This window comes from Camelus ferus, chromosome 2 (assembly GCF_009834535.1).
Source record: "Camelus ferus isolate YT-003-E chromosome 2, BCGSAC_Cfer_1.0, whole genome shotgun sequence".
In the NCBI taxonomy this organism is placed as follows: domain Eukaryota; kingdom Metazoa; phylum Chordata; class Mammalia; order Artiodactyla; family Camelidae; genus Camelus; species Camelus ferus.
In genome coordinates, this window is record NC_045697.1 from 70,285,714 (window position 1) to 70,306,972 (window position 21,259).

The window sequence follows — 21,259 nt, forward strand, 5'->3', positions numbered from 1 at the left end:
CATTCTATGTAAGACACACTTTGCTAAGTATCTGCACAAGACTTATCTCAGCTAATGTTCACATCAACCCTACAATCAAAGCTTCATTTTACATATAACTAAAAAAGGCTTGGCAATGCTAAGTAACTCATCCTTGGTTATAAAGCTGTTGGAGGCGAAGTCTGCATCTGAATGTTTTCAGGCTACACCACAACTGTACCCAATGACTTTATTTGGTAATCACATATTGCCTTACAAACATTATACTATTAACTTTCACTATTATTTTCTTTATTTGCCCTATATTCATGTCTTTAAGGGCAACAATTGTGTTGTGCTTTGATATCTTACAGCGTCTTTAGTAGACTGAAGTTGCTTGTATGATAGAATGACAGGCTACAAGTTTAAAAATTTTCGAAGCCTCACATTTGTTAAATGGAAATAATACCAAAGTAATTGAGTGCTTGCTGTTAAATGCCTCCATGTATTAACTCATTCAATCTTTATAACAGGCCTATGAAATCAGTACATTTTTGTTCTATTTTGCAGACAAAAAAGCTAAAAGCTAGAAAGGTTATCTAACTTGCCTAAGATTAAGGTTACAAGCTAGTTTTGGCCTAGGTTTCAAAACCCAAGGTATTCTGTCTCAAGTGGTTACCTGCTTAACATTAAATCTGTCCTTCTAGTACTAGATAATGACTAAATGAAATCATGTATTCATACAGTAGGGAAATTTTTAAAGTTTTAACTCTGGGCAGTGATTTCTTGGATGTAACATGAAAAGCACAGGCAATAAACACAAAAATTCACAAGTGGGACTATATCAAACTTTAAAACTGTGCACCAAAGGAAATAATCAATAGTATGAAAGACAACCTACAAAATGGGAGAAAAGAAATCTGCAAATCATATATCTGATAAGGGGTTAATATCTAGATTATATAAAGAACAACAACTCAACAACAACCAAATAACCTAATTACAAAATAGGCAAAGACTTGAATAGACATTTCTCAAAAAATGATATAAAAATGGCCAAAAAGCAAATAAAAAGATGCTCAACATTACTAATCATTAGAGAAATGCAAATCAAAATCACAATGAGAATATCACCTCACACGTATCAGGATGGTTATCAAAAAGTAACATCCAAAAAAAAAAAAAACCAAACAGAAAATAACAAGCATTGATGAGGGATGTGGAGAAACTGAAACTCTTGCACACTGTTGGTGGGAATGTAAAATGGCATAACTACTATGAAAACAAACAGTATAGCAGTTTCTCAAAAAAAAAAAAAAGTGAAAACAGAATTACCAATATGATCCAGCAATCCCATTTCTAGGTATGTATCCAAATGAATTGAAAGCAGGATTACAAAGAGATATCTGCAAACCCATGCTCATAGCAGCATTATCACAATAGCCAAGACATAGAAACAACATAAATATATTAATAGATCATGAATGGATATTGAAAATGTGGTATAGACATGCAATAGAATATTATGCAGCCTTTAAAAAGAGGAACTCCTATCATATTTATGCTACAACATTGACAAACTTCAGGGACATTATGCCAAGTTAAAGATGCTAGACAAAAAAAAAGGTCAATACTATATGATTTCACCTATATAAGGTATCTAAAGTAGCCAAATTTTTAAAGAAAGTACAATGGTGATTGCCAGGGGCTGGGTGGGTGGGGAAAATGGGAAGTTGTTTAATTTGCATAGTTTCAGTTTTGTAAGATGAAAATTCTGGAAATCTGTTGTACCACAATGTGAAAACGGCTAACACTACTGAACTGTACACTTAAAAACGGTTAAGTTAGTAAGTTTTGTTGTGTTTTTGCCACATTTTAAAAAAATTAACTCCTTTTGTTTCATTTTCCTCTACTGTCCTCTCTGGTACAGTATTCAACAGTATTCAATGTAAAGAAAAGAATAGAGAAAAGTAAAGAATACAAGGGCTTCAACAACGTAGAAAAAAATTTAGAAAATAAGAATAAAACAGGTAGCCTGACAGTCTTATTGATTTACTGGTAATTTTCTTCTTAACCTGGAAATACCTTGAACCTCAAGTGAAACAGTATCCTAATGACCAGGCAATGGAATGTAGTGGTTAAAGGCCTTTCGGAGCTGGAAAGGTCAAGTACTATTCTGACTTTGTTATTAATTACTGTGTGACCTTGGGTAAGATAGTTTTTTTTTTCATTCATTCATTCATTCATCAAAAAGTCTGTTTCCACATGAATAAACCCTGCCAAATGAATTCTAGGACTGTTCTGAGGAGTTAACAAAATAATCCATACAAACACTAAGCACTTTGTAAGTGCTCGACAAATGTTGGCTATAATTACTTTAAAGCCTAGAGAGCAGGACATGAACTGGCCGAATTCGACTAAACGAAGCTCAGTACTCGGTTCCTAAAGATGTGCCTCATTTGCTAATTATCAAATCAGATATTATTTGGCAAATCATTAGACTCTATCATTCTTACCAAATTTGTGCTCCTCTCTTCAGAAGGAACTCTCTCTCAAGGAAAAGCAATGTCATCTCAGGTATTCGAAAATGTTTCCTTTGGGAAGTGTTTTCGACTCAAGAGGTGGTGGAACCAGAGACGTGTACATTAGCCACTAAGGTTCCCCGCTCCCCATCCTTTATTAGGGGCCTAGGCCTTATCTGGGGGTGAACATGGGGGGGGTACACAATCAAACACCCAGGTAAAAGGCCCGCTCCATTAAGACAGGACCGGACGAATCTCCTGGGAGAATGACAGCTGGACATTTACGAAAACCCATTCGGGAACCGGTAACTCTCGCCTGCCAGCTGAGAGCCGGCATTTCACAGGCCCGCTGGGGAGGAGGGAGTCTCGGGCCGCCCATGGCAGGCCGGGCCGGGATGGTCAGAGCCGGGGCGGAGGTGTGTCAGGATGCTCCCCCTGGGGCCCCGCGGCGGGGTCGAGCAGGCCCGGGGCCCCGCCGGCTCCCCAGGGGCAGGGGCGGGGGCGGGAGCGCGCTGCGCGGCGGCCTGGGGACCCGGCTGGGAGGAAAGAGACATCGAGGGCCTCACCGCGGGCAGAGGGCAGTGGGTAGAGCTTCTCGGCCTTCTGCAGGAAGCGCTGGGCCTTTTCGCGGTTGCCGGCGTTCAGGGCCTCCCGGGCGATCTCTACACATTTCTCCGCCTCATCCCGGTTCCCCTCCATGGCTTGCACCTTCTTCCGTTTCCTGCAGGAGCGCAGCTACGAGAGGCGGAACCCGCCGCGCCGCCGCCGAGGAGGCGAGGCCGGCCGGGGATGGGGGCGTGCGGAGGCGAGCGGGGAGGAGCGCAGGAGACGGCGGCGGCGGCGGCAGGCCCGGGCGCACTGGCGGGATCGCAGCTCCGCCTCCTCACGGCGGCCTCCCCACCCCCCGCGGGCAGCTACGGCGCGAGCCGCATCCCTCCCGGTCCCGGGACGGAGCTCCTAGCCTGGCCGTCCGAGCCGACTCGGCGATCCGTGCGTGGCACCGCCAGGCTCGGAGCCGACCAAGCTCGGGGAGTGGGGGGCGAGCGACACCAGACCGGCTGCCTGCAGGGGGTTCCGCCGAGGCGCGGACCCGGCCGCCCGCATGGGCTGCACGGCGGTCCCTGACCTCCCGGCTCGACGGCGCAGGCGGCAGCCCGCCTTCCTGGCGGCCGGGTGACGGATGGGGGTGGGGACGTACGTTTTCAGGAAAATTCCCAGGGATCGAAGGCCCCGCCTCTGGGCCCCCTTCGCCTTGGGAGGATTTGGTCAGGTGAGGACCGCGCTGCCGGCGCTGTCAGCCTCTACACAGCGCTTCCGGTACAGGTGTTCAGAACACGGGGCTTGTTTTATTGCCTTGTCAGTGGTACATTTTTTCTGACCCATATTCCATAAAACTGCTTCCTAGTATATTCAGGAGGTACAAAGCAAACACTTTTTAATTTGTAGTTTTCACTTGTTCTGGTGAAAAAACGTAAGCCTGATAATCCTTCATGACCAAAACAAGGAATCAGCTTTGGGAAGGCACTGCCATCACGTAAGTTAACTACTTGTTGGTTTCCTCCCTTCTTCCATTTCCACATTACCCCTGTGAAATGCTGTACCATGTCACGTTGGCCTCCTCAGTGCAGGTAAAGGGCCCACTTTTTGCTTAGTAATGTCCTTACCCAAATTTCGAAAACTAAGAACTTGACAGAAACCAAGTGTCAAAATGATCCACTCAACCTAATCACAACCATTTTCACACAATGTTCAGTAAAGATATTGCTAGCTATGCCAGCAAATATGGTAACTCGGGACTGGTGAAGAAATCCTCTTCTGTAAAACGGTAATAGTATGTCCCCCCAAAATGTTACCACGTATTGAACAACTCAAGTAGCCTTAAAAACAGTGCATTGCACACAGAAAACACTGTTAGTCTAAACTGAAAGTTCCTTCTGTGGAGGTAGCTATATACAGGACTTCCCTACCTGCCCTCTCCCTTCCTCCCACCTGCCAAGTCCACAACAGTGGTATAGCGTAGTACTGTCACAAAAAGCTAACTGCAGCTAACAAACTGAAACGCTCAAGCTTAACCTAAAAAAAAAAAAACAATCAACTTGTCCCCGATCCAGCTTCTGCTTGAGTTCTAGTTCATTTACACAGTTTTAAAAAGAAAAAAACAAAAAAACTTGGGCCTTTTGACTTAAGATCTTCAGAATGAACAGTTTAAGAAAAGTGCTTAAATTATCACTGTATACCTATTCATAACAAAGCTGTTCCTATTATAATCAAGCAGATTTAATACATAACTTGTTTGGGATATGACCTTTATTGAGCTTATCCACCGGAGTGGAAATAATGTCTGTACAAAAACCAAATGTTTGTTACTATAACTTCTGCATCACAATTAAAATCCAAACAGTTTTTAAAAAACAGTCAACTCAATCAAAACCCACTACTTCAGAATCAATAGCTTCTTTGAAGCCACAGTAACACTTAAATATGGTTAAGACTCAAATGCAGAAATTTGGTTGGTTGGAAAGCTAATTAAACTTCCAACTTGCTCAAATAGAATTACAAAAAGGCAAAATTGTGTTTTTCACAGAGATACAGTCCACTGGAATCACCAACACTGGACAGCTGTTAGAGTATTTATTTAGAGTCCTGAGATAATAAGGAATCCAGGCATCCTTTAGACAGTCTTCTGTTGTCCTTTCTTCCCAATCAGAGATTTGTGGATGTGTGGAATAACACCTAGAAGGATAAATTAACAGTAGTTTAAAATCAAGACAGCTGAATGTTCTATTTGGAATATGTCTTTAAATGGGAAGCTCACGTGTGCCAAGGAAAAATTCACTAAGTTATATACAGAAATCAAATCTTATCATACAACCATACTACAGATCAGCGAAAATATATTAAGTGTACTCTTCTAGACTAAAAATTACCAGTGGGAATTAAGGCAGCAAAGAATTCTCTAAAGAAATTAAAAATGTCAGTATTTACATACCACCACCAGCAATTGTAGCCTTGATGAGAGAGTCCAATTCTTCATCTCCACGAATAGCAAGTTGCAAGTGACGAGGGGTAATACGCTTTACCTTCAAGTCTTTTGATGCATTTCCTGCCAATTCAAGTACCTAGAAGGCAGAATCTAATCAGTCTCCCTCCAACTTTCCTTAAGATCAAGATGCAGACAATAATTTAACCTTCATGAACGTGTATCTACCAACTGTCATCTCCCCCCACTACTTGAATGGCAAGATATGCAAAAGCAATGAAAGGGGCACGCAATTTTATTTCCTAAAGCAGCAAACTCAAGCTCAATAGGGTCCCATCATGAACACCAGCCCCCTCTAGCGTTGTCAGAAGCTTCTAGCCGCGTTCAGAGCCTGGGAGTTTTCTTGCATCACTTTCCTCCTTCCCTCTCGCCGCCTCCCCCCTCCTCCCCCCCAATCTTTTCCAGATTATAGGCGTACACCCATTTACCTCTGCGGTGAGGTACTCCAGGATGGCTGCGCTGTACACAGCGGCAGTAGCGCCCACACGTCCATGGCTGGTCGTCCTAGATTTCAGATGTCGATGGATACGACCCACCGGGAACTTCATTTTAAGCATACACAAACATAAATGCACAAAGATATTAAAGGCAAAGGTGGTAAAATTACCCGCGCACCAAAGCAAGGGGCACGGACGCTGGTGCAGCAACACGCCCCAGCAAAGACACACGTGATCGCCCCCCCCGATATTTATTGTATCGGTAAACCAAGTCGCGACACCATCACCCACGCAAAGACGAAACGCTCCTCTAAAGCGATGATAAACAAGAGAGGAAAAGCAAAGAAAAACGCCACGATTCCCAGACTGCACGAGCCGCCACTGACCTGCAAACCGGCTCTCTGCGAGCGGGAAACCGCCTTTGTCTTGGCCTTTCCGGAGTCCTTCCCAGCCTTACCGCCAGCCTGCGGCGCGCACACGCCCGCGAGGGAAGGAGGAACGCAGAATATAGGATTACCAGGGTGACGCGCCCCTCCCCCACCGCGGCGCGGCCCGGGCGCGAGCGCGGCCCCGAGCCCAGCCGGGGTCTCGGGCCCGCCGCGCGGCGCAACGGCGACCCCGCCCGCCCGCCCCCCGCTGCGCGCCCGCCGCGGCCGCGCGCCTCCGTCCGCCCGCCGGCCCCCAGCGACGCTGCGCGCGCCACACAACCGTCGCCGCCCGCCGCGAGATCCGAGGCTGCTCCTCTCGCCACCAACAAAACACCTCCCCCCGCTCTTCCAAATCCTGTCTCCGCGCGTTCCCAACCGTCGCCGCTTCACCCCATCGCCGTGTGTAACGGGTTTTTCTCCCGCTGGCAAAAACCCGCGGAGTCTTCGAGCGCCTCCGCGAAGTTTACCATTTCGAATTCTGCTGAAGCTCAAACAAGCAGGGCAGAGAAAGGACTAGTCAGACACCCAGCGAGAGCCCGCCGCCTACTCCTTCGTCGCACCGCGATTCAAACTGCGCTGTCTCCCGCCTTCCCCGCTCCCTTTATACTGCAGAATGTTCCCTCATCCGGGAACTCGGATTGCTCATCCCACCAATGGCTGCCACCCGCCCTCGGGACGCGTCCTTGAAGCCTCGGCCAATGAGCAAGCGATGCAAAGGGCGGAGGGGCGGGCGCTTCGCAGCTCGAGCTGCTATTGGGGCGTGGGGAAGGAGGTGGGGGAGGGTGGAGGGATGGGAACTGGGAGAAGAAGGGCACGGCGGCGGGAGGGAAGAAACACAGCGAGCTACGCTGCGGGAGTTAGGGGACCCGCCGCCTGTGGTCACGTGTCCGAGAGGAGGAGCTGAGAGGCTCAGGGGAGGGGCACTCAGTAGCGCCCCGCCATCCCCCGGCCCCCTTCGTCTCTTAGCCTGGTTCCGTAGACCACGTGAAATCTCCGCGGGGTCTAGCCTGCCCTCGTTCTCGCCCTCCCCCCTGCCACAGGAGCATCTCACAGACGAGACCCTCTGGTCCGCAGCCTTCTTCCGGGTCCCTGGGTCCCCTCCACCCCGCCCCCTCTGCATCCCTGGCTGCTCCTCCGGTCTGACAGGTGGCGCGAACGCGCCTCGACTCCTCGAACTATAGCATTGATAGCGATTCCGCGTTTCTTCCCCCTAGGCGAGTCCCCAGCCACCAACTGATCACGACGCTGTGCTCCCATTTGCAGCTGTATCTCCCTTCTTTCCTCATCAGTTTTGAACCCCTGCCTCTCCCCCCCAAAAAATCCCGGGATCGTTTCACGGTAAAAACGGTGGAGTAAAGTCACCTCGCTGGTCACAAAAGGCACAGAGGGCTTGGAGTGAGGCAGTATTCTTTAATCAAATCATAAGCCATATTTTTCTGGAGACTCCACATCAATGGGTTGTACCTTATAGCCAGGTGTCTAAAGTTGATTTAGTGAAACCCCAAAGCTATTATGTGTCAACTTTTCTATGCTAAACGTTTTGCTACATGACAAATGTTTGGTAAATGTCAGTGGGGTAACTTCTAACATGATTCACAGGCAGTTACAGATGGTCCATGTAATCAATTACAAATGGTAGGCTTTAAAAAATAGTACTGTACACACAGTACTATAATAATGCCAGCTACTTCATCTTCCAACTAATAGATTAATAACACCTGTGTACATGTCCAGCTGCTTGGAGACACTAATCTAAATCTTTCATATTTATAGTGTTTAATAGTATATTACATTTTAAACATAATTCAGTATTTCTGATGTTAAGAAATTTTGAAATATGTACCCTTGAGTACTGTAGTTTGGGTTTCAATTTGAAAGATTTTATCAAATTGGAGGACCTCTCTATTTCTGGGAGATAAGTTCCAGAGAAGAGATTCCCAACAATTTTGAGTCAAAGCTGCCTTATTTCTTCCCCATGCAACTGAGGAATTCTTGTGTTGGAATCAATAGCAAGAGTTAATCAGTTCTCCCACTGAATTGATAAAATGACATTAAAAATCTATGAAACCTGATATAATAGTTAACCTGAGCTCCACTTTGTCTTCCTGATATATGACTCACAAACCAACAGTAATACCTTTTCCAATTTGGGGAATATGTGCTCTTTGCTGTGAGGACCACCTGAAGGAATTCATTGTTACCTCTCTGAATAGTGGTTAAGAGAATGAGCTCAGGAGCAGGTAGACAAGAATTCCTGTCTTTGCTACCTTCTCATTGTGTCATCGTAGTTACTAACTTTTTGGAGCTTCAAGTTCCTCTTCTGTGAAAAGTGTATAGTTACACCTATTTTCCCGTGGTTGTTGAAAGATTAAAGGAGAAGGTATTCAATGTACTCTCTAACGTGTTTATCACATAGTGAGCACTGAAAAACTACGGTGTCTTGTACACTGGATGCTGGGGAGGGATGAAATAAAGTACCTTTGATTTCTAAATCTTTTCCCAATACATTCAAATGTTTTCCTCATCCTTTGGAGAATAGGACAATATTAGTTTCTCTACTTTTCACAGCAGTTTTGTGAAGATTTCATATGTGTTAATATTCTTAGCTTATCTCTCCTGAACTTGTATTTATGCTATTATATGTATATAATATACATAGCCAGAGCTATGTAACTCTTTTTGTTCAATGCCACACCCAATCAGCTACTTAGTAAGTGCTCTTTTGTCATAAAAAACTAAACTAATATAAAGTAGACTGCCCCACTATTACTGCCTTTCTCCTTAATAGTCTTTTCCTAACTCAGGCAAACTTTCTATGGGTAATTTTTATCCCCTTTCTGACAGTAGTATATATATTAACTACTATTCCTGGGAGTTTATGTTGAGAATTTGAGAGATAGTCTCACAACTGAGAAAAATTTCTCAAATACATCTTGCTTTAAACACCTGTTTTTAAGCAAATACAAACAGACGTCCCAGCTATTTCAAATGATACCAGCCTACGTGATATAGATACTTAGGTTGGATACTTCTGGCTAGATAATCCCCATTGAAATCTTGGTTCTTGCTACCTAGGGCATCCTGGAGAGAATAGGCCTTCAAGGACTCAATGAGTTGTCAATAATTGAGTTCTGGTGTGGTGTAATACAAACCATTGACCTAGAGTGAAAAACTGGGAAAAATTCTGGGCAGCCACTCACTAGCTGTGTGGCCTGAAGTAAGCTGAACTCTGAGCCACAGTTTCTTCATTTATTATCTAGAGATTCACAGGACCGGATAAACCAGCCTCATAGAACTGTGAGAGGCTTTCATGAAGTGTGAGGAATGTACTCCATATATTCGATTATGATGTACTAATATTGTGGTACAAAGGCCATAATTCTCCCTGAATTCTTCACATAAATAAAAAGAAGCCTATGTGTTTAACTCAGTGTTGGTGAAACAAAGATCCTGGATTTATATTCCAAATTTCCCAGCTATACACTCCCCATGACCACAGATTTCACACATTTAGCTCACAAATATAGCGCATAGGTTACAAAGAGGATCAGCTGAATCTGCTCTACCTGATCCATCGCCATTTCAGGAAAAACAATTGAAAAATGGGGCCAAATATCTCTTTTAATGCAACACTTATTTTTTCCATATCTAACAATCCTCAGAAGTTTTTGAAATTTGCTGTTAATTTTAAAATAAAAAATTGAGGCTCTTTTCATATTATCCTTTCATTATCTATTATTGATCTTTAGGATTTGCTGGGTAAAGGAGGAAGTCTGTGTGTTGATATTGTTTTCCCAAATAATATTTCACCTGTATAACTATTTTATAACTCTTATCCCTCCAGCTAAATTGTACAGCCAGCTAAATTGCAAAATGCATTGTAATGTTCCTATGATTTTTTAAAAATTTCTATAATATGTTTTTAATGTAATTTCAAGATTGTTGTTGACATTTAACACATACTGTATTGTCTTCTTAGTCTGAATATATGCAACCAAAATGGGTTGTAATACCACATATAACACGTGATACATAATCCTTCCCTAATAAAGGAATAGATGTGATATATTCCAGGTCAGTGCTGTCAACTTGGTAAGTAAACTAGAACACAGTCATTCAGTTGTACGAGGTGCCAGGCAACAGGCCAAGCGATAGCAGCTGGGAGACAGGACATATAAGGCTTAGGTTCTTCCCTCCATCTAGCTGAGAGGATTAGACAAGAAAATTTAAACAATGCTCTAATCATTTAGACCACATTAATAAGGCTATTACAAAATAAGTACCTGATTGGCCACCAAACCAACAATTCCTCTGGTTTACAGGACAGAAAACTACCATGGACTGAAGTGTTTTGAAAAGATTATGTTTAAATGGACAAGGGGAAAGGTTGACAACAATGACAGGTTGGCATAAGGAAGTGCAGTTAGAATGTAGAGGTGTGGCAGAGATTCCTGGTTATTACCCTGTTTTTATTTCCCCATCTTCCTCACTACTAGAGCTTCCAATTTTTAGTGGGATACTCGGTCATCAGAATATAAGTACATTTGGCCATGAAAATACATTTTAACCAAAGGGTGTAAGCATCAGTGGTCAGCACAGACAAGATCCAGGAAATTTCCTTACAAGAGACAAGACTCTTCTTCTCCATTTCTTCTTCTGGTTGACTGGAATGAAGCCAAAGTTGGAAAGCCATTTTGGATAATGAAATGAACATATGAAGGAATAATCCAATAGAAGAAGCAAGAGTCTTTGATACTCGGAAATATCAAGCCTGCCCTGGGTCTCTTTTAACTTTTACATCTATTTTGAGCTACTTTTATTTTGGAGTGTTGTCACTTGCAGCTGAACTAAATCTTAACCTAAGTCAATACCCTAAATCTTGGGGAAAGGTAGTGGACTTTACCATGAGGCACTGAGAAACCAATTGATATTTCTGAGAAGGGGATAATACAATGTTCCTCAATTTTAGCATGGGGAACTAATCTAGCATGGGGTACAAGGGAAGTCACAAAAGGGAAAATTTTTGTTAGAAGGCTCGTAAAGATGATGTATGTCACCTATGTACAAAGCCTAAAACCAGTGTAATACTGAAACCAAGACAAGGATGTAAAACATCTTGAAGGGAGAATCAGATTTAGTAACTGGTTTTGACAATTAGGAAGTGGACATGGATAAATGAGAGAGGGAATAAAAGAAGATAGTCAGGTGTTTTAGATTGGTGGTCCAGTACATGAAGTAGCATCTGTCGAAGTGGGGATGCCAAGAGGGTAGACGTGGATGGGCAAAGAAAAGGAAGAGCAAAAGTCGGGAAGGTTACGAAATATTTAAATTGACATTCAGGGAATTCAAGTGGAATTTTCTATTAAGTGTGTTGGCAATAAAGACAGGAGCTTGTAAAAGAAAAACTTTCAAAAATATATGCCAAGAAGTATTCTTAACAAAAACATTAGGTGATGATGGCAGAACTGTTGAAAGATAAACTGAGACGTATTAAAAAGCTTAAGAGTTTATTTGAACAAAACTCGATTGGAATCGAGCAGTGCCAAGCTAAAAGTGATTCGGAGCGCTCCACCAGCAGGAGCTGCGGTGGGAAAGACTTCTGTAGAGAAGGTGTGGGAGCAAAGAAAGGAAAGGATTTGATTGCTGCAGCATAAAGCAGTCGGTTGCCTTTAGGTACGATTTCATAACCCTGAGGCATTTACAGGCTTAGATTCTAGACCGCCATAGCGTAAGAGCCACCTCAGTCTAATTTCCTTCTTGTTTAGTTAATTTGATGCCACAGATGACAGTACCAAGGAAAAAAAGGAAATAGAATTGAAAGCTGAAGAGCAGCCAAAGATCCAGAGAAGCAAAGTGTTGTTTCTCACTAGACATGACTCCATAGGATAACAGAAAACGCCAGTAGTTACAACGTCTAACAAGATGGTGTTCGTCACATATATACTGCCTGCTCTGGGTGATTAACAATCGGTGTTTGATCTTTATTTCTCTCTTCTGTTTACCAAAGATGATAATGTCATAAATTCGAAGACTAAATCGGGTTTTATCAAAACTCTTGGTTGTCAAGTAAATCTTTTATGCCCAATGTTATAAGGCAATGAGAAGGATCATTGGCTAAGTTCTGTAAGTTTGAAATTTCACACAGTGATCTTAGTACCAGAGAGAATCCAAATGCCACTTCATCCTGAGGAGGAAAGGGAATGCCACACACCCTCACAAAATAGACAAGGATCTAAAAACATGCAATTTATACTTTTTATAAAATTTTGAACAATGCATACTTCACACCACTCCACAGACCCAGGGTAAAACCAGTATAAAAGGTGTGGCCATCATACCTATTATTAAAACCTTGTACAGATAGAAGTGACTCCCCAGTCCTCTCAGTTGGGTGGATGTGGCTCAGAGCAGAATCTAAAGGCTTTTCCGCATCCTTAGACTTTCCCAACTTCATTTTTTGTGTGGTGTGTGTAGGAGTGTGGGTGGTTGTTTGGAATTATTTGTTAAAACAGAGCAACCTAGGGAAAGTTAAATAATAGAGCTAACAATCTTTCTGAGAGTCATCTTGTTAACTATTAAAACTGCTTTAAGGTGTTTTTTCCAGTTTGTTACAGAATTACTCTCATGGACATTTCATACTGTCTGGGTCCAGGCAGAGAATGAAAGAGCAGTGCTTTTGCTCGTAGAAGTAGATAACGTTATCAGACCATGATTAATGAGTCACTAGGTTTAGGATATTTGAGACATGGTATTAAGCAAGATCAACCGCTCAAAATACTTCCTAATGATTCTGTACATTTACAAGGAATTTTATGAGTTTTCAGTGGAATTTGACCTAGAGGCCGATTTCAACCTAAAAATGTCTGCAGTAGACATGCTTATCTTCATTTTAAAAGATGAAGAAATAGACTTAGGGGATATTCAGGGATAAAAGTACCAGATGGAAGTTCTCTGTGCTCTTTCTATAGCTTTGTACTTCTGAGTAAAAAGCTTCTGGGGAGAGGATTTAATTAGTGCCTATAACCATGCATACCTGTGATCTTCTCTGTCTTAAACGAAACTCATACACTCTCTAACTGAACAACTTTAAGACATCAGTGTTATTATTCTAGATGAATACTGTTTTCATTGTCTTCTCGTGTCCTGATGTTTCGTGAAATAGTCATTAATTTCTTCAATAAGCCTTCTCTCCTGCTCAGATTCTTAGCAGGAAACAGCCTGAGACACTCTTCCTCCATTAATAGATTAGTCCAACAACTCTAGGCAAGAGCTGGCCAGGTCATTTATCATATTTCACCACAGGATATGGAAATTTACATGCTGGCTCTTTGTTTAGATTTTTATCTCCTGTTTTAAAGTGAAAACAGTATACTCATCTTAATTGTCAAAAATGAAACAAGTCACTTTTTCTCCAAACTAAGCTGACCATTCAGGAATTTTACAAAAATCTATAAGGAAAGAGGAGTGTGTTACTGTATATTATTAAAATGTAAAACCTGTTTCACATCATCGATTTTGTAGCATAGTATAATGGCACTAATTTTACAGAGAGGACTTCTTTAATCAATATTATGAATTACAGAGCACTTGAAGATAAATACACATATGACATACATAAAAATAAACAGATAACAAATTTACAATACTTTTACACATAGATATGTATAACACTCCAAGTGACCAGTAAACAGTTTTGCCAAAAACAAAAACTAGTAGATTTGCTTTAATAAAATAATATTTAAGAGTATTAATTATTTGTAAATGTATCAAAGCTCAAGAACTTTTAAAATATATGTTTGAAAATTTCTATATTCTGTGTTCTCTATTAAGTTGGTTTACAAACATTTTTTACAGATGATTTAAACTGTAGTTCAACTTCCAATGACATATTGAAAATTCCCAAAGAAAATGATCTGAAATATTGAGGCTCTACTCTTGGTTGCCTGTGGCAATCTGATTGCCTCAAAGGCTAGGGGGCATGACTTGAAATTCCATTTACAAAGCATCACATTTTTATTCAGACTGCATATTTTGGAGGTAGCCAAAGCTCCCAAGCCACTCATAGGTGCTGAAACTTTGCCTTGAATGTTCATGTGAAAATACAAACATTTATAAGATTGTACCTGTCATAGGCTCCCTCATTCCATTTACTTCACACATGTCCAAAGGCTATTTTGCAAAAAGGACACAGTACCTTTTCACTAACATGATCTTTATATGGGTTATAGATTTATGTATAAACATTGGAGCAAATCTATTGAACAATATGAAGTAGATAACAGAGCCCTGAATGACCAAGACTCACTTATTGTTCACCAAACGCATTTTTATTTCCTGAGTGTTCCACCAGAACTCCTGATCCCTTGCAGGGAGGGGTAGCCATGTGATGGGTTCTCATCAAAGTGTGTGGAAGTGGCTTGTGTCATTTCTACACTTTTAAAAAGTGTGTCTTCTCCACCCTCTTTTTCTCTATTTGAGAGTTGTATGCAAGGGAGGAGATTCCAAAATAAGGAGGTTAGAGCTTCATGATCAGTCACACAAAAGCCACCCACCAACCAGGAACCCCAGACCAGCACTTTTATTGTATTAAGTCACCACAAATTTGTAGTTTGTTTGTTACAGCAGTTAGGCTTCCCTAACTAATACACCTGGTTTATAGAACAAAACAATCACTGTAGAGGTGTTTTGGAGAGACACATATCAGTGTAATCTGTTATTATTGGGATGCTGGTTTCATTTGTTAAAACTACACAGTAGAAGGAGAAGTTTTGGCAAACATGCCATACTGAAGAATGCTTGTTTTCATTATTTCCTACTTTGAAAAAGAATGTGCTTTGCAAAAATATAAAGTAACTCGTGCACAGGAAGAGATTGGAAATAACCCAAATGATCATTAATAGAGAACTTAGTAATAAACTATGGTGCAGCAACATAATGAAGTAAGATGGAGCTGTGAAAGTGAATGATATTTATACCTTGATATACAGTGATCTTCAGAATATATTATTAAATGAAGGAAATAAAGTACAGAATAGGGTATCTAGTACGTTATGTTTTGTATAAGTTGCATATTTGCTTATATTTGCAGAAAGAAACAATAGTGGATTGATAAACCAAAAATTAATAAAAATTATTACAGTAAGAAGGAAGGTAGAGTAGACAGAGATGGAAGCAAAACTTCTTGTTTTACAGTTTTTACTTTGGTATGTTGTAAATGCTTTTATGTAATTAAAACATTTAATGAGAAATCTGTAAATATTGAAAGCAAGCCGAACTAAAAAACCTAACTGGCTATTAAGTTGATGCCACATTCTAACAGAGAAAAGAAATTATTACAAGTAAACTCAGAAACAGTATTAGTCTCAGTCTTCAGTGGGATGAACTATAAAGACATGAAAAACTACCAAGAAGTCTTACACTTCATTTAATAGTCAATGTTGAGAATAATATCAGTATTATTATTCTTAAAATTATTATATGTGTATTATTGGATAAAGCAAATTATTAAGTATGTTAATTTCCTTAATTATCAATAATTTAGCATAAGGAAAAAGATATGAATATAAAATCAAGAAATTTAAGACCCTGTGACCTGATATTTAAGAGAAGTATCAGTGAGAACATACAAATTTCCTCCTCCTCTTAAAAAACGTGTATCTTAGCCCCCAGAGAAAAGCCTTAGAAGCAATGACAAGCCACCAGCGGTAAACAGTCCTCGTGGTGAGATCCTGGTCTCTAAATATCATTTCCTACTAAAAGGAATCTTTGAAGAAATGACTTTCTTCAGGGCTGAGGCAGAAACTATACAGTCTTTCAGAAAGGACACGTAAAAAGTTTAAAGAATCTCCCACTGGCCAAAATGGGATTATTTGAACATGGAAATGACTATAAGTTTAAGTCCAATGCATTGAACTTAGAAAAAGCAATGAGTTCAAACTGAAGAGAAAAGAAAGGAGGAAAGAGGACAGTGAGAGGAGAGAGGGAGGGCGAAAGGAAAGGGTAGGAGGAGGGAAGGAGAGAGAAATAGAGAGGAAAGAAAATCTTTTGGATGCCGTTGCAAGTGTCCGCAGCGCCAACTCGTCACTCTAAAGGTTGATAACCAAAGGGGCAGAAGTGAACATTTATTCTGTCTCTCTGCAACGAATTATATTTCAATTTATACTGAAGTAATTGATGGGGAAAAATTCTTCTAAACAAAAGGATTCTGGCTAATAAATACAGAAGAAATAATAGAATTAGGAAAAAATCCCATTTTGCAACTTTCACATGAATCACATAAAGGTCATAAATCTAGGGCAAAACCATTTTCTTTATAGTATGTTCCCTAGAAGATTGAGAATAATATTTCTAAGTTTACCTGGAATAATCTTTTTAAAAGAATATTTCATAGATGGGGCTGTGTAGTTCATTTCCTATCTATTCAACTCTTTAGAACTAACTTCTTGGCCCCTGGAAATCAAACGACACCAGACAGATAATGTAAGGGAGCATTATTAGCCACATTTAGAATGTGGGAAAATGACCTGGTTTCCCCAATAAGGAAATAGCATTGAGAAGCAAGGAAAGGGGAGAGAGAAGGAGAGAGAACACTGCTCTAGATTAAGAGATTTTAAAAAAGAATTAAGAGACAGTACAACCCGATAATGTGTGTGTACCTTGTTTGGAAGCTGCGATTTTTGTCCACAGTTTTGTTTTTTTTTTTTAATTTGGATAACTGGGGAAATTTGAATGTGAACTTAGCATTAGATAATATTGAGGAATTATTGTTAATGTTATTAGATAAAATAATGGCATTTAGTTATGCAAAGACATGTCCCTTATTTTATTATTTTTAAAGACGTACACTAAAATATTTAGAGGAAAGATGAAAGAATTTCTGGAATTTCCTTTAAAATGTTCCAGCCAAAATAAGAATTTTTTTTAAGGCAGGAGAGATAACCAGTATGGCAAAACATTGTTGAAATTGGGTATTTACATTTTGAAAATTCTGGTTAAAGTTCAATAAAAAAATTTTAATGGTGATGAAACTGCTACAGGTGGTATCTTCATGTAGGGGAGGAAAAAAATTGTAAATTTTGCTTTGTAGTCATGCAAAGTTTTAAGTCTAACACATTTGGCCTCAACATTGTTTGGGGCCAAAACTATGTTTTGCATCATGTTTTGTCCTTAAAATTTTTTTTTTAATAAAGGGCAACCCCAGTATCTGATTTGAATGCACCAGGCTGGCTTCTCAGCCACTCTCTTTTTACCACGTAAAGGATACTTTATTGTTTGACATTGTGCTCAACTGCCTTTAATAGACAAGTTTATCTATGTAAATGTTTTTGTTGTTAATTTTGTTTTGCTTTGGCTATCCTAAAATAACATGCAGGGAATTTGTACAAGCGTTCACAGCGTACCAATGTGGACCACAAAAGATAAGGAGCAATGAGGCAATAGTGGAAAGAGGAGAAAAACTGAATTCAGATACTGTGAATTTGACATCGACACATCGCAGCTAAGAGACATCGATCAAATCAGCGTCTGTGACCACTACACTTCTCTTGGGCAAAATGGGAATGGTAAGACGGTTATTGTAAAGATTGCATGCGTTCTGTGAAGTACTTTTTCAACTCTATTATTTTTAAGCATTATACCAAGAAAACATTATTAGCATGGAGAATGACTACTGGCAATATTTCATGTGACTATTTTTACTTTACAAAGGTGAAAAACTATCTAAATGAATTTTAAAAAACAAAGCAAATAAATACATCAAAATTTTCCATTAAAAGATAGAGTAAAGAAATGATAATTTCATAATGCAGAATATTACCTCAGTTTCACTGTTTTATGCCTTATCTTTAACATATCAAGTTTTGTGTTTGTGTGTTTTATTTCAGCACCTAACATAGTTCCACCTATTGAAAAACTTACAGTATTTACTATCATACTGTGGAGCAATAGGCCACATTAACTGACTTAGCTTGTTTTCAGCAATTTATCATTTCAGTTTACAGTTAATACTCAGTGTTGTTATGCCCTTGAACAGAGCTTTTCTCTAAATTGTCTAAGGCACTTAAACATCCTGCATTAATGAGAAGTTGCTTTACAATGTAATTGTGAATCATGAAAAGAGAATTGAAGAAAACTTAACCTTATCCCCTACCCTCTCTTCAGCAAAAGAAGCCACATGAAAGAACATGAATATTTCTTTAAAGTGATTAATGACTTAAGGGCTACAAAGTTCTTTGAAACAAACAATTTTTTTTTCCTAATGAACAGCAATAAGAAACATATTTCATCTGACTCTACATTTTCTATCAGTAGAAAGTTTAGATCAGCTCAGCAAACACAGGATTCCACACTGGCTTTTTACTTTGTGCCTGCTAAGCTTCATTTCACTACTATGATGTTACCACTTAAACTAGTATTCTGCCTCTCAAGATGAAATGACAGAGAAAACCTTATATTTCTGTGGATACTGTTAGCACTTTCAGTACTTTATCAACTGGCTCCTCTGTATTTCCTTACCTTCACTTTTCACTATTCTTGTCTTTCAATCCAGATTGATCTTTTCCCATTAAAAAGTTTATTTATTTATTTTTGAAAAGTTAAATTTTTACATGTTTCACCATTTAAGAGGTTGAAACAAAAGTATATGGTGAAAACTCTCTCTCCCACCCCGTCCCTCAGTTCCCCAGAAATATGTTTTCCCATATTTTCCTTGATCATCTGCTTTTGTTCATATTGCTTCCCTGAACCATCATCTCTAAAACTGATCCACTTGTGGAGAAAAGGGAACCCTCCTATGCTGTTAATGGGAATGTAAATTGGTACAGCCACTATGGAGAACAGTATGGAGGTTCCTTAAAAGACTAAAAACAGAGTTGCCGTTGATCCAGCAGTCCCACTCCTGGGCATATACCCGGAAAAGATGGAAACTCTATTTCAAAAAGATACATGCACCCTAAGGTTTATAGCATCACTATTTACAATAGCCAAGATGTGGAAGCAGCCTAAATGCCCATCAACAGATGATTGGATAAAGAAGATGTGTAGTATTCCATTTTATATATAAAAAGAATGTAATGTAAAAAAGAATGAAATAATACCATTTGCAATAATATGGAGAGACCTAGAGATTATCATAATAAGTGAAGTAAGTCAAACAAAGACAAGTATCATATGATGCATTTATATGTGTAATTTAAAAAAATGATACAAGTGAACTTATTTACAAAACAGACTCACAGACATAGAAAACAAACTTATGGTTACCAAAGGGGAAGGGGGTTGGGAGGGGAGGGATAAATAAGGAGTTTGGAATTAACAGATACATGCTACTATATATAAAATAGATAAACAACAAGGACCTACTGTATAACACAGAGAACTATATTGAATAGCTTATAATAATGTACACTGGAAAAGAATCTGAAAAAGTATATATATAAAACTGAATCACTTTGCTGTATACACCTGAAATTAACAACACCATTGTAAATCAACTGCACTTCAATTGAATAAATAAGTAAATAAGTAAGCAAGTAAATAAATAAATAAATAAAATTGATCCCTTTTCCCCTTATTCTGCATAATTGAATAGGTTTGTAACTTACTTTCTTTAATATGTTTAAAGTGGCTAATGTTCCTAAATTATTTTCATATTTCCTGAACAGATTTTAGATTTCTTACAGATTTGTAGAATCCTTGAAAGCAAGAAATGAGTCCTATTCCTTTTGTTTTCCACATAGCAGGTGGTCTGGATTTAGGCAACTAATGGATGCCTAATACCTTCTCTATCCTCAAAAATGTTACCCGGTGGTTCCCAAAATCTGCTGCTATTAGATCACCTGGGCAGATATGGTAACTCATAACACCCTGGCTTCACCCCATGCCAATTAAGTCAGAATCTCTGGGGGTTGGATCTAAGCACAAGCATGACTTAAAACTTGCCAAGTGACTCCAGTGTGCAGCTACGTTTAAGAATCAGTAACCTAACCCACCTCTGCACCCTTCATCTCAATCCACGACCTCATTTCATGAAAACCTGCTCTTCCTACTAATGCCAAAATGTGTCCCTTTCCCCCATCCGCACCCATCTGTCCTGCTTTTCTCTGGTTACAGGTAAGAAAGAGTTCCTCTTCCTCCCATAGGCCTCCCTCCAGCAGCCACATTTTCTTTGCTCCCCGCTGAAAACCTTCTTGTAAGACTTTACTATGCAGATGATTGTCTCTTGTTTTCGCCTCCAAGTCTCTCTTCAACCCGCTTATAACTGAGTTTCTTTCCCATCAGGCCCCCAAAAATGCTCTTGTCCATGTTGTCATGTTGCCCAACCCAGGGGTCAGTTCTTTGCCTCTTTCTTACCTCTCAGGGACATGACCACTCTGCTCCAAACACGGTCTTTTCCTGATTTCCAGAATCTATGGGGTTGATCTTTTTCCTCTCCATCTGTCATTTTAATAGCCTCTTCACTACCTGACTGCAGGATGGCAGTTTCCCAGGGCTTTGTCCTAAGCCCTCTACTGTCTCCACACATTTCCATGTACAACTTGTGCATAGAGATGATTTCAGATAGTAAATGATTTGGATAACATTTTATCTTAATAGATAAGTCTTTCTTTTCAGTGACATTAGAAAAGACTACAACCTACAAATTAAACTCACTTTAAGGCTGTAAATTGAAGGAGGGTGAGTTTAAATAGCAAAGTACATGGCAAACTTCATAAAACACCCTTTACACATCTCTTTTCTTTCCCTAGATTTCTCCAGATTGCAGCTACCTTTGCTCTTTCCAAAAGCCTACATCAATTACTATGTCTCCTTTTTCTTTAATCTTCCCCTCAAGCATCCTTTCCATTCTTCCGCACTCATCTCCAGTAGAAACACATC

The 21,259-nt window shown here is 40.1% G+C and overlaps 3 protein-coding genes across 5 annotated transcripts in view; 1 reads left to right on the top strand and 2 right to left on the bottom strand.

Moving 5' to 3' along the window:
* DNAJB14 (DnaJ heat shock protein family (Hsp40) member B14) overlaps window positions 1-3,647 on the bottom strand; it is a 42,058-nt gene extending 38,411 nt beyond the window's left edge. Inside the window, exon 1 of one of the 3 annotated variants that reach the window (XM_032460510.1) lies at window positions 3,047-3,647. In XM_032460510.1, coding sequence (XP_032316401.1) covers window positions 3,047-3,179 — 133 coding nt within the window. In that variant the 5' untranslated portion in view covers window positions 3,180-3,647. The remainder of the gene's footprint in view (window positions 1-3,046) is intronic. The other 2 variants (XM_032460504.1, XM_032460517.1) reach the window with 2 other exon arrangements.
* A 1,122-nt stretch (window positions 3,648-4,769) lies between these two features.
* LOC102518240 (histone H2A.Z) lies at window positions 4,770-7,035 on the bottom strand. Its single transcript, XM_032460539.1, has 5 exons — window positions 6,853-7,035; window positions 6,344-6,421; window positions 5,949-6,062; window positions 5,470-5,599; window positions 4,770-5,213 (listed from the first exon to the last, which is right to left on the bottom strand). The coding sequence occupies exons 1-5, from the start codon at window positions 6,853-6,855 to the stop codon at window positions 5,152-5,154; spliced, it is 387 nt and encodes a 128-aa protein (XP_032316430.1). The 5' UTR covers window positions 6,856-7,035; the 3' UTR covers window positions 4,770-5,151.
* Window positions 7,036-17,620: 10,585 nt separating this feature from the next.
* The window catches only part of LOC102517997, a 47,215-nt gene continuing 43,576 nt past the window's right edge, over window positions 17,621-21,259 (top strand). The window contains exon 1 of the mRNA XM_032460554.1: window positions 17,621-17,946. The gene's annotated coding sequence lies outside the window, so the exon portion shown is untranslated. The remainder of the gene's footprint in view (window positions 17,947-21,259) is intronic.

What these genes read in the sequence shown, in the direction of transcription:
- LOC102518240 (XM_032460539.1), bottom strand. An exon ending in TGGAGTACCTCACCGCAGAG is followed by an intron (nt 5,600 to 5,948) that starts GTAAATGGGTGT and finishes TCTGCCTTCTAG; the next exon opens with GTACTTGAATTGGCAGGAAA. An exon ending in GGCTACAATTGCTGGTGGTG is followed by an intron (nt 5,214 to 5,469) that starts GTATGTAAATAC and finishes TTATCCTTCTAG; the next exon opens with GTGTTATTCCACACATCCAC.